The following is a 14,143-nucleotide window of genomic DNA, read 5'->3' as shown; positions in this document are numbered from 1 at the left end:
CCAAACCAGCTCTGCTTCTAATAGGAAACTTTGGTTAAGGACTTCATTAGTTCACTCCTACCACATAGTAAGACCATCTTGGCTCTTACTTTGCACACACACAAGAAAAAAACCAGTGTTCTCAAAACCTCTTACCTGAAGTTCTCTAATACAAAAGTAGCTGAATCATAAGATGGTACCAATTCACTAAAAAGAAACAAGATGAAAACATCAATTACCTTAATTTACAATTTCCATTTAGTTAAAAAACAAAACAAGATCCTTGGTATTATTTTGAAAACTAGAAGGCAGTAGTACCTATAAAATATTTCCAAGTCTTTATTAAGCACAGCATTAAATCAAAGCAGTTCATAAACCATAACAAGTTTATAATTAGAAATAATTAGAATGGAGATTGAGCAAACATTTACTTCAAGGTTATTCACTAGCAAATACCCACTATACACTTCAGTTATTTTGTATAGTTAGTTGTAGGGATCCTCAAGCATGCTAGGCAAGCACGCTATCACTAAGCTATGGCTCCAGCTCTCCTATACTTTTATTAGAAGATTAGAATATATAATCGAAGGGAAACTGAGATGGCTTAGCACAGTACCACATTCTTGGCAAGGTAAGATGACATCAAGTAGCTTCAATTCCATATAACCTTCTCTAAGTCTAAGGAGAACTAACCTGGAAGCAGAGGATGAGCTGAAGGATAATATATCTTGCTCCTAATCACCCTCAGATCATGTGGATAGCTTGTGGCATTGTCATTGAAACATCACTTAACATAAAGCTGAACTGTACACAGTATTATAATATGTAGTCATAATTTCAGTATGATTATAAAGTGAACAACATAGACTGAAAATCATTTTCACCATACCTTCAGATAGACTGTACCTACAGTAATTTGTGGTTTGCCAGGTGAACATGTTTAGTACAAATAAAAATTATTCTAAAATTTATCTAAGTAAGTTGATATGGTAACCATGCATGCAGCTCATAGAAGGTAGAGGCAAAAGGATCACAAGTTCAAGTCTAGCCTCAGTTAAATAGCAAGTCTGAGGTTAGCCTAGGCTATATAAGGTCCTATCCCCAAATCAATAAAAGAATGAATTATCCAAACAGATGTCATTATTTTCCAGAGTAGGAAAATGCACTTTTTATCCAAACTGATCTTGTCAAGCACTTCTATCAAGTCCCCAGTCAACGGCTGGCACTTCTTAGAATACTCACATGCCACACCTCTACATCTTTGTGCCTAATAAATCTTGACTACTCCTTCACAAGAAGTCAAATACCCAGAGGCCTGCTCTAATGTTTCCCAATTATGTACTCTTATCACCCAACATACAAAACCCCAATTAGCAAGACCAATGTAACTAATACCTGGAAATCTTTTTAAGAGACCACAAACTTAATGAGAACTCTAAAGAGATCATCTCAAAACAGTCTTCAAATTTCAACCAAAAGTAGTATGTTTTTGGCTATCACCCTAGATAATATATAATTATACAAATTGGTCAGTTTACCTACCAATTCACTATATCCTTCAAAATGTAAAGACTTCAAACAATCCTGTTGTCTGATCTACATGCTGTTTCTTTTGCTATGTGCTTATTCCAGTGATATGTGCTGTGTTTGCTATAACCCAGATCCAGAGCCCAGAAAATTCATATCTATCCCAGGACACTGTGATATTTCTACATATCTTATGGTTTCTACCGCTGTGATAAACACCATGACCAAAAGCAACTTGGGAAAGAAAGAATTTAATTCAGCTTACAATTGTACTCCATCTCTGAGGAAAGTCAAGGCTGAAAACTCAGGGCAAGAACCTGGAAGGCAGGAACTAAAGCAGAGACCATGGAGGAGTGCCTTATTGTGCTTATTGTCCTGCTGCCCATGGCTCACTCAGTCTGCTTTCTTATACCGCCCAGGAACACCTGCCAATGGGTGGCCCCACCCAGTAACCTGAACCCTCTCACATCAATCACTAACCAAGAAAATGTCCTGAAGATCTGCCTAGAGGTCAATGAGACAGAGGAATTTCCTCAACTTAATTCCCACTTCCCAGATCTCTCCAGATTTGTGTCATGTTGACAAAAACCCACCAGCAAACTACATGTGTATTTCAAGTAGTATACATGTAAGTGCTGTGGAACTTCCGTAGACACAAGCATGCAGTACACAGCACAGACCAGCCTTGACCTCTGTTCTCAGCACTGCCTTAGCTTTTCACTGGTTCCCTTATTTCTCCTCATGAGATTCCTCTGGTCATTATAAACAGATTCATGTCACGGTAGTGTCAATTCATCTGTTCTCACAGAATATGGGAGAGTAACCTCAAACTATCTCTATCCAGGCAATCTGCAAGTAACATATCTTTAAATGTTTAGACCACTGACTTGAGCAGAACACCAGAACAAAGGGAAGGAGAGGGGGGACCCAAAGGCATCCACCGTATGGGCTCCATAAAATCTAGGTTCCCTTCCCAACTTGACCATTTCTCCCAGATATCTGAGATGATTATGAACTGACAACCTCCTCTATTTTTATGTCCTCTCTGAGGATACCTAAGCTGTCTTTTGATTACAATGCCCAATAATAAATAACGCTTCAAATTCTGGCTGAAATAACTCCCTTGTCTCTCCAATGTATTATTTTCATTCATAAACACATAGACTATTCTTTTATGAGTTTTGTTTATGTGATAGAATCTCATGTAGTCCAGGATGACCAATCAGCCCATTTCAACTTCCAAGAGCTGAGATTACAGGAGTGTGCACCACCACGCTCTGTTCTATAAAGTAGTCTTAAAAGAAAAAAGCAAAACAAAACCACCAGTCTGCTAGGTGACTTTTCCAGGGGAGATGCAATGTTATGCAGCAATTTCCTCCAATTTTGAGGTATTTCATCTCCCAGGAAAGTGTTTTAAAACAAAGAATTCAAAATAGCTTCAGGAAGTCCCTGAAACTGTCCAGATTTACTAGGCCTCTCCCTCCCAAGAGTAAACAATAGACCCCTGAGAGTCACTCTCAGAAAGGCCAAACTGTAAAGAAGATCCTTAGAGAAGCCCAGCTTCCTGGAAGGAGAAGAGACCAGCAGAGCTGTCTGGACGAGATTCAGATCAACTACGCCACCTGACCTGGAAAAGACACAACCCAACCCATTGAGTTGTGCATTGTGCTCCAGGTTCCCAGGTTTGAGAGCTGTCACCCATGCTGGGGTGGGCTTTGGTGATACAATTGTCACTGAGTCATTTTTGCTCCTTTAAGTAACCCCTTGCCCATATTCCTGTAATTAACCCCAGTAAGACTCACTGGGTCACCAAGCTGGACTTTGGTAGTAACTGTACTTAGGTCTGTCATGGGCTTCCTATCTGGGGAAAGTGTGTTGCATCTCCCTAGGGTAAGTCTTGCTACACAACACGGCCCCAACAAACAATTTGTCCCTAAAGTCTTTTCCACTACATGAGTTCTGCTTTTCAGAATGTCTGATACATATGTCTCTTTTACACACAAAAATGAGTAACAAACATTTGATATACTAAACAATTCAAGGTGGAATACTTACCCAGTGAGCTTTTGTTATTCTTCTGCGTTTTCTATGTAATACCTTCAACAGTGCCAGGCATACAGTCATAAATATTTCACTGAATTAACAGTCTTTTCTACTCCACTCTAATGATCATTAGCAGATGGAAGTAAAAGCCATCCAGTCTCATGACCATAAAAGCACAGTAAGATTGCATTGCACATCTAAACTTTGGTCTGTACCAATATCAATGAATGCTGGTGTTCCATAGTTGGTCATCTTATTTGCTGGAATGAATTACTAGAGAGAAAGAGACTGATTCTCAAGCAAGGAAAGTTCAACATTTAATTATTAGGCTGGAAAGCATTGTTACTTGCTTGGTAAGTTGCCCAAAGTGGTAACAGGATGAGAATTTACCTGTCAATGGTTCCCAAACTGTAGTGGGGTTTTACTCATTGTATTCAAACCACATTTTCTGAGGACTGCAAATGTAGCCTGGTTGTAGAATTTGCCTAGCATTTGGGAAGCCCTGATCTCAATCTCTAGCACCAAACAAATAGAGGACTAGAGTAATGAGTCTTGAGGCCAACCAGAGCAACACAACAAGACCAAAACAAAGGGACAAACAAAAGAACCCTTCAAGTGCCCATTTGTACATACAATGTTATCCTACATTGCAGAATGACATCAAGAGAAGTCACTGTGGATAAACGAGGCAAAGTTGTGGAAGCAGGGCCCTAATACAAGGAAAGTGATATGCACATGAGAATTAAAAGCACCATAGACTCATCTCTCTCCTTTCACGAACAGAGAAAATGTCCTATGAAAACAAGGCCAAGGCAGCTGTCTGTAACTTAAGAGGACTTGCAGACTCTTGTTTGCATTATTATCTTGGATTTCTTGCTTTCAAAACAACGAAAACATAAATTTCTGTTGGCTTAGCAACCAGTCTGTTGTATTTTGCCATTGCTGGCTCAGCAAATTCTCTCTCTCTCTCTCTCTCTCTCTCTCTCTCTCTCTCTCACACACACACACACACACACACACACACACACACACACACACACACACACACACAGAAACTTCATGTCAAGTAATCTCAGTGATATTCTACTAGTGAAAATTTTTTAAATTGACAACTTTCTTTTAAATAATTTATTTTTATTTTATGTGCATTGGTGTGAAGGCAGCAAATCCCCTGGAACTGGAGTTACAAACAATTGCCATGTGGTTGCTGGGAATTGATCCCAGGTCCTCTGGAAGAAGAGCCAGTGTTCTTAAGCACTGAGCCATCTCTCCAGCCCTAAACTGACAACTTTTAAAAGGATCTACTTTTTTAAAATTCTGTGTACAGTGTGTCTGGGTTTATACACACATCTGCAAGTGCCCTCAGAGGCCAGAGGCATCTGCTCCCTTCAGACTGGCGTCATAAGAAGCTGTGAGCCATCTGATATTGTGTACTCAACTAGGCACATCTGGATGACAGTGTTCTCCTAACCGCTCGGCCATCTCTCCTCCCTGCTATCCTGAGTTTTTGAGGTAATCACAAATGATCTTTACACTGATAAGACCCACTTAGCCGGGAGGTGGTGGTGGTGGTGGTGGTGGTGGTGGTGGTGGTGGTGGTGGTGGTGGTGGTGGTGGTGGTGGTGGTGGTGGTGCACGCCTTTAATCCCAGCACTTAGAAGGTAGAGGCAGAGAGATCTCTGCTGAGTTTGAGGACAGGCTGGTCTACAGAGTGAGTTTTAGGACAAAGAAATAGTGCCTCAAAAACCAAAACTAAAAAGAAAGAAAGGAAGAAAGGAAGAAAGGAGGGAGGGAGGGAGGGAGGGAGGGAGGGAGGGAGGGAGGGAGGGACAAAGAACAACTAATCTAGGATGGGAGGGGGAAGAGGAAGGGGAGGAGGAGGAGGAGAGGGAGGAGGAGGAGGAGGAGGAGGAGGAGGAGGAGGAGGAGGAGGAGGAGGAGGAGGAGGAGGAGGAGGAGGAGGAGAACCACCACCACTACTAATCTAGGATGGGTGTAGTGTATGAATTTAATCCCAGCACCCAAGAGGCAGAGGTAGATCAGCCTGCTCTACACAGCAATTTCTAGGCCAGCTAAGGCTATACAATAAGACCTTGTCTCTGGGGTAATAAAAATTAATTTTTAAAATAATTTAATGACACAATGTCACTCTATGTATGCTGCTGAGAATTTGAAGATTCAGCCCAAGCTGAAAAATCAAAAAAGGTACCAAGATTGTAAACTTTTTCTACTAATTGCTTCCTCCTACTTCTTTTAAAATCTGGAGATTCTATGTCACCTACATAACTTTTTGGTATTCTATGTACTTTTAAGTTTTGATTAACAAGATACACATTAATTTAAAAGGCAAATAAGAGAATGAATAGGGCCTTTGAGGGGCACAGCAGTAAAGGCACTTTCTGCCAAACCAGACCGTCAGAATTCAATTCCTAAGATCCAAATGGTGAAGAGAAAGAAGAGACTTTTCAAGCTGTCCTCTCGCCCTCAAGGGCACCACAGCTGAGGGTACCACAGCGTCCAGGAACCACTTCCTACCCCACACACAAAGGAAAGGAAGGAGAGTAGACACCCACGAAGTCAGTAAGATTAGTTGTTTTCTGTGGAAAATGGAGCTCCAGTTAAAGAAAACTGTGTCTAATTCCCTTTCAGTTTCCCTTTACAAGAAAAGCATGAGCCCATCACATCCCTAGAGTTATGCTCTCTCCTTTCCACCCAGCAGGTTCTGGGAAATCCAATTCAGGCCGTGTAGTCAAAGAGCCCCACTGAACCAGCTCAAAGGCCTATCATGGATTTTGGGAACAGATTTATGAGTTCACTACACTATATTACTTTTAAGTACCTTAAAAGGAGATGGTTAGCTAGTAATGTTGGCACACACCTGTAGCCTCAACACTTGGGAGGTGGAGGCAGGAGGATCAGGAGTTCAAGTCCAGCCTCAGTTACATAGTGAGTTTAAATAAGACTACCCTTGTTTACATGAGACCACTTCTTAAAATGAGTTAAGAAAAAAGCTTATTCAGCATCCCTTGGAGCCCCTTCCATGCTCCAGAATATTTTCTCATGTTTCCTTAATTAATATACATTTCATCTGTTTAATAATAAAAAAAAAAGAAGACAGAAAAGAAAAGGAAGAAAAAGAAAAATGGCTTATTGAAGTATATACCTTTATATACAAACTTAAAATGGAAATACAATTTTAAAACTGTCATACCTGGTAAAGTCTGGTGGAACAGGTGTGGTAACAAAGGATGCCATGGGTTTTCGGTGAACTTGCTGAAACATCATTAGGATCTCTGAGCTCTTAGATATCAGCTCACTCTTACTGCAAGACCGCAGCTATGTGAGGAAAAAAGAGTATCTCAACCAACAAAAACACTGTTCAATGGCACTTCAAATTTTTCAATGAAAAGGGCCAGGTGTGGTAGCCCACACCTTTAATCTCAGGATTTGGGATACAGAAGCAGATTTGAGTTTTATACCAGACTAGTCCACACCACAGTTCCAGGCCAGTCTGGTCTACATATCAGGATCCAGGTCAGTCAGGGCTACACAGTGAAATCTTGTCTCAAAATAAATAAAAGAATTTTCATTAAGAAAATTTGAGGCCAGGTATGGTGGTGCATACTTTAATCTTGTTGCTTGGAAGGCAGAAACAAGCAGATCTTTGTGAGTTCAAGGCTAGCCTAGTCTACATAGTCAGTTTCAGAGCAGCCAGGCAACTAATGACTGTTGAGAAGAATTAGCCTCTCCAAGGAATGAGCCCCCTAAACTACTGTCCAATACAAAGTTCAGACCTGAAGTTGATAGACCCCAGACCCAGGGTACTACCTTCTCGAGGGGGCGCCCCAAGAACCCAGACTCCAGTCCAGTTGATGCAACAGCACAAGGTTTTTATTGAAGCGGCTGTACAGTCAGGCAAACTCTTGTCCTGGGAGCAAGAGTCACATCTTACTGCAGCCCCATGGGGGCTTTTAAAGGAAAAACCCACAAAAGCCGTAAGATTACAATTCCCATACAATTTCGTTTCACAAGATCATGATCTGATCACAGAGTGGGTACAGTCACGTCTGCATGTACATTCTTCCTGAAACCTCAAGGGGGGTATCAGGGCAGGAATGGAGTTTACACAAAAGTCACAGTGGTCCTTCCTGGAACACTTGCAACTATCCCAGTCACAGTTGAGCATATCTCTTAACAGAAATCTTTTTACATTGTTACATTGTTACAGGGGTGATTGAGTAGTGATTGAGTCAGGTGGCCCTTGGAACTAGTTTTCTTTTTAGTTCCTTATTTCCTGGGGCTTGAGGGTATAAGCCTGAAGGGTTAGGGTCTTTCAAAGTCATACACACAAAAACCAAAAATGTACTACACACACACACACACACACACACACACACACACACACACACACACACGCACGCGCACATACACAACAATAAAAATGAAAAAGGAGTTACCAATATGGGGAAAGCTTGGGAGGAGAAGGGATGAAACATGGGAGGGGTTAGAAGAAGCAAAGGAAAAGGGCTAATAATTTAATATATACATATATATTTTTTTTTTAGACACAGGGTTTCTCTGTGCAACTCTGGCTGTCCTGCAACTCGCTCTGTAGACCAGGCTGGCCTCAAACTCAGAGAGATCTGCCTGCCTCTGCCTCCCAAATGATGAGATTAAAGGTGTGTACCACCACTGCCTAGCTTGTTTTTTTTTTAATTAATTACATTTAAAGAGTATTAAAAATAATATTAAAAAAAAACAGTGGATAATTACAAAGCTAATTGTGGTGATATATTGTGTACCTAATAAACTTGCCTAAGGATCAGAGGACAGAGCTAGCCATTAGATTAGACACAAAGGTCAGGCAGTGGTAACATACACCCTTAATCCTATCACTCATGAGGCAGAGATCCATCTGGATCTCTAAGTTCAAGGCAAAACTGGAAACAGAGCCAGGCAGTGGTGGCACATACCTTTAATCCCAGGAAGTAATGTCTGGGCAGAGAAAGTTATATAAGGCGTGAGAAAACAGGAACTCACTCTCTTTAGACTGAGGATTTTATAGAGGTAAGAACTAGCGGCTGGCCGCTCTGCTTCTCTGATCTTTCAGCTTTCACCTTGATATCTGACTCTGGATTTTTTATTAAAAGACCACCCAAGATTCGAACAACATCAATCTGGTTATTTAATGAAATTAGACTGGAGAGATGGCTCAGAGGTTAAGAGCACTGGCTAGTCTTTCAGAGGTCCAGAGTTTAATTCCCAGCAACCGCATGGTGGCTTACAACCACCTATAATGAGAACTGGTGCCCTGTTCTGATATGCAGGCATATATGCAGGCAGGACACAGTACACATAATAAATAATAAATTTACCAAAAAAAAGATTAAGAAAAAAAGGAAAAAAGAATGAAATTAAGAATAAAATAGGCATTGGTGGTGCACACCTTTAATCCCAACACTCAGGAGGCAGAGGCAGGTGGATCTCTGTGCAGTCTGTTCTACAAAGCAGGTTCCCCCAGGACAGCCAGGACTATTACATAGAGAAACCCTGTCTCAAAAATCTAGAAAGGAGCCCTATGTTCACCCCACAACTGAGCAGAAAACTGAGCCTGCTAGCACATTTGCAATCCCAACATTTGGGAGGTGGAGGATTAGAAATTTAAGGACATCCTTCAGTTACATGACGAAATTGAGGTTAACCTATGCTTACATGAAACTCTATCTCAAAAAATCTTTTTAAAAATTTAAAAATAGGGAATGGAGAGATTGTTTTGCAAGTAAAAGCAGTTAAGAGCATTTATCGCTCTTGCAGAAGACCCAGGTTCACAATTTTCTAGTACTCCAGTTACAGGGGATCTCACTCTCTCTTCTGGCCTCCTTGAGCACCAAGCACACATGTGATACATACATAAGCAGAAATTCTCACATACATATAAAATAAATTTAAAGAAAAAAATTTAAGTTTCAAAGCAGGTTTGAAAAATTAAGAAACTTTAGAGAATCTAGGTTTGCTTGCATTTTAACAATTAAATCATTAAATTTATAGGATTTTAATCAACTTTCCCTATTTTAGTGTTAATTTAAAAAAGCATATATTTTCACACTGATATAGTTAAACTACTTTATATATTATATATTATATACTATATATTAATGAGCAGATACTCCTTTAACAACAAGCATTTCTAATTATATATGGCCACTAGAAATGCTGATATCAAGCCGGGCGTTGGTGGCGCACGCCTTTAATCCCAGCACTCGGGAGGCAGAGGCAGGCGGATCTCTGTGAGTTCGAGGCCAGCCTGGGCTACCAAGTGAGTTCCAGGAAAAGGCGCAAAGCTACACAGAGAAACCCTGTCTCGAAAAACCAAAAAAAAAAAAAAAAAAAAAAGAAATGCTGATATCATACACATATCTCATACACACAATCCTATCAGTTCCTGAAATATTAAGTCAGAGATAAAGAATGAGAATTTTTTTTTTTTTTTTTTGGTTTTGTGGCTGGAGAGATAGCTCAGCAGTTAAAAGCACCTGCTTATCTTGCAGAGACCTGGGTTTGATTCCCAGCACCCACATGGTGACTCACAATAGCTTATACCTTCACTTGCAAGGGATTCTACCTCTTCTGGCCTCTCAGGCACCAGACATGCACGTGGTGCACATATATACATGCAGGCACTCAGACATACATACCATATAAAATAAATCCTTTATAAAAAGGAATGAGAAATTTAATATAGTAAAATATGTATGGCAGTTAAAAGACTATGGGTTTTGAACTCAACAAAATCAGTCTGAAGTTCTAGCACTTTACACTACAATTTGGAATAGTATCTATCACTGCTTGTTTCAACTGGCTATAAAGATCATGAGGCAGCTTTGTAAAACTATGTATTATTGTGGGCTGATCTGTATCTCTCATCATCTACAATTTTATATGATGGAGGCCTAAACCTCTAGTTCTCAGCTGTATTTGAGGATGAGTTGATTAAGCTCAAGCGAAGCAACCAGAGTTCTCAGCACACAAACATCGATGAGGACATTACCCACCGGCCAAGGGAAGAGACCTCAGGAAATATGAAACCCACTAGCACTTTGGCCTTGACCTGCCAGAATCTAGAATTATGACAAGATTCATTTCTGTTGTTCAAGATCCCATTCAGTGGGGCTCTATCATGGCAGCTCTAACAAACAAATACAACTTTAAAATTCTCTATGGATGATACTCAACTTACCCAAAGGGCCAGGTGCTACAAACTGTCACCAACCTATAGAGCTACTAGAGGTGGCAGAACATTAAGATGTGAAGCCCGGGCTGGAGAGGTGGCTCAGGTTAAGAGCACTGGCTGTCTTCCAAAGGACCTACATTCAATTCCCACATGGCAGTTCACAACTGTCTGTAACCCCAGACCCAGGGGATCTGGCATCCTCACATAGACATACAAGCAGGCAAAACCCCAATGCACTAAAAAATAAATAAATCTTTAAAAAAAAAAGCTGAAGCCCAAGGGATCAGAATTAGACCATGTCTTAAGGGAGTGTTGGACCCCTGGCCATTCTCTTCACTCCTAACTGTTACAAGTGACACAAGTTAAACAGGTCTCTTTGTTGTTGTTGTTTTGTTTTGTTTTTTTCAAGACAGGGTTTCTCTGTGTAGCTTTGGAGCCTGTTCTGGATCTCGCTCTGTAGACCAGGCTGGACTCCATCTCACAGAGATCCGCCTGGCTCTGCCTCCCGAGTGCTGGGACTAAAGGCATGCGACACCACGGCCTGGCATTAAACAGGTTTCTTGCACCATGATATACATACTGCCTTGCTATAGCCCCAAAAGCAACAGAGGTACTAGACCATGGTCCAAATCCTCTGGACAGTATGACGACAATAAGCCTTTCTTTCTTTTAGTTTGTCAAAGTAACAGAAAAGAAAGCTAATATAATCCTAGTTAAGACAAACAACAAAGAATTGCAAACAATATGGATGGCAAGTAAGCATAAAAAAGATTCTCAACATTATTTGTCACAGGTAAACAGAAGTTACAGCCATTAGATACTCTCATGAGAACAACTAAAATTAAGAAGATTTGTTCCATGTGCTAGCAGTATTGCAAAGGAATCCAAACAATACTGGTAGGAACATAAAATAGGCAACTTTAATCAGAAGACCATTGCAATTACTTAAAAAATAAAGGGCTGTACTTGGGGCTGATGGCTCAGCAGTTAGTAGCATGTACTATTCTTGAAAAGGACCAGAGTTCAGTTCCCAGGACCCACAAACACCTGTAGCTCCAGTTCCAGAGGGACTCAACCCCTTCAGGCCTCTGCACTCACACACACACACACACACACACACACACACACACACACACACACACAGATATACTACACACATAATTAAAAACAAAACAAACTTTTTTTAAAAATTAAAAGTAATTTTAATTAAATAATTAAAAAATAATTTTTGAAAATTACTTTAAAAAATTATTTCCAGACATCTACCATTTGATTCAGCCATCTGTATTAAGTGGACATAACAAGAAAATAAATATATATCCATGGAAAGACTTGTACAAGAATGTAACAGGCCCAAACAAGCCTTTGTTGTTATAATCCACCCAAATGAACATAATCAGTTGAATGGAAAAGCAAATGTGATGTTTATAAAAAGTGAATACTAAGCAATAAAAATGAAAGAATTACTGATGCATTCAGCACCATGAATGCAACCCAAAAATAATTTTGCTGAAAGAGGTTAAACATAAAATGAGTGTTTAGGAGTCCATTTTTTCATATAATTATAGAAAAATATCAATTTACAACAGAAACCAAATTGGAAGTTACATGGAGACAAGGGTAGATGAACAAAATACAAAGATGTATAAAAATAAATGTGTATGTTCACCATTGTGACAACAGTGATGATTTAAAAATGTACACATTTGTCAAACGTATCAAATCACATACTTTCAACACATGTATTATGGTTAACAGCAGTTGTTTAAAACAAAATGCATAAATCCTCAGACACTCAGTACACTGCAGCTGGTCTAAAATGACCCTGTTCCTCCAGCAGAAGGCTGCCAGTTAGGGATAAACTCTTTGTCAGGGATAAAACAGACTCTGGACTATTGTGCAGCATATGGGACACACTCCTATGATTCTAACACTTGGAAGGCTGAATCAATGGGATAAGAGGAAGACCATTCTGTGCTACATGGCAAGTTCCAGGACAGCATGGGCTAAGTATGTGTCAAGATCCTGTCTCACAAAAGAACAAACAAGAATGAGAGTCCTGAGAAGAAAATAAATATGCATGTAGTAAATCTTACTGGTCAGACTGTCAATCAAATATAAAGACAAAATAAAAGTATTTTCAGACATGCAATAAAGTTAATACTGATTCGCTATCCTGGCAAGCTACTGGAAGTGCAAAACCAAAGCAAATGCTAACCCAAGAGTCCACCATAGCCGAGGAAACCAGGAAGGAAAGATTCAACACAGGAAAACACAAGCATTTCTAGGCCAGTGAGGTGGCTCACTAGTAAAAGTGCTTACCACTATGACCCAAGTTCAACTATCAGAACCAATGATGGAAGAGCACAGAATCCCAAAAGCTGGGATTCTGTACGCTGACCTGCATTTCTGTGCATGCTGGCAAGTTTATGCCAGCATTCAAACATACATCACACACACACACACACACACACACACACACACACACACCCTTTAAAACATAAGCATTCCAAAAAATAAATTCAAGACAAGTGAATGTATTAGATATTTATGAGATGACATGTTTTATTTATTCAATTATGTTTATTAACTGCCCCCAATAAATTTGATAAGCAAAGAATTTTTCCATTTTGTTTACTGTTATATCTCAAACATCTAAAATAGGGCTGGAGAGTCGGCTAAGCAGCTAAAAACTATGTACTGTTCTTGCAGAAGTCCAAAGTAAAGTTCTTAGCACCACAATGGGTAGCTCACAACCACCTATAAGTACAGCAGAGAATCTGATGCCCTCTTCTGGCCTCCACAGGCACCTGCACTCACAGGCACATACCCACACACATACATATAATTTAAAATATTTTTTTTAATCTAAAATAATACCTATTATCTAAAACACAACAGGTATTTCCTTAATACTAAATTTTAAGGGAAAAATCAATATATTTAGGTAAATGGCAATAAAAGTATTTCCTTAATGCTAAATTTTAAGGGAAAAATCAATATATTTAAGTAAATGGCAATAACCATCTATCTTAAAACTACCACTTAAATCATATGGAGAAATTTTACCTTTTATAAATTTACAAATGTCTATGGGCTATTCCCAACAAAAAGTAATTCCAGCCAGGCATAATGGTACATACTTTTAATTCCCAGCACTCAGGAGGCAGAGGCAGGCAAATCTCTTAGAGTTTAAGGCCAGCTTGGTCTACATAGTAAGTTCCAAGTCTTAAAAAAAAAAAAAAGTAATCCTATTTTGACACATCATCATAAACCTCACTTAGAAATCTTAAGAATCAGCTAATACCTACTCTATAAAAATCTCCACCGCCACATCTGACAGAAGATTGACCCACATCTGAC

General features: G+C 39.7%; 1 protein-coding gene across 10 annotated transcripts in view; it reads right to left on the bottom strand.

Annotated features, from left to right (window-relative positions):
• The window catches only part of Trim37 (tripartite motif containing 37), a 136,512-nt gene that overhangs the window by 89,153 nt on the left and 33,216 nt on the right, over positions 1 to 14,143 (bottom strand). For all 10 annotated transcript variants that reach the window (XM_006983207.4, XM_042282543.2, XM_042282550.2 and 7 more), the window contains exons 9-10: positions 6,761 to 6,885; positions 136 to 186 (exon numbers count right to left, since the gene is read on the bottom strand). In XM_006983207.4, coding sequence (XP_006983269.1) covers positions 136 to 186; positions 6,761 to 6,885 — 176 coding nt within the window. The remainder of the gene's footprint in view (positions 1 to 135; positions 187 to 6,760; positions 6,886 to 14,143) is intronic.

The sequence above is a fragment of the Peromyscus maniculatus genome, chromosome 8 (genome assembly GCF_049852395.1).
Source record: "Peromyscus maniculatus bairdii isolate BWxNUB_F1_BW_parent chromosome 8, HU_Pman_BW_mat_3.1, whole genome shotgun sequence".
NCBI classification, from domain to species: domain Eukaryota; kingdom Metazoa; phylum Chordata; class Mammalia; order Rodentia; family Cricetidae; genus Peromyscus; species Peromyscus maniculatus.
Note: the sequence above shows the minus strand (reverse complement) of the source record. Positions and strands in the feature narration are given on the sequence as shown.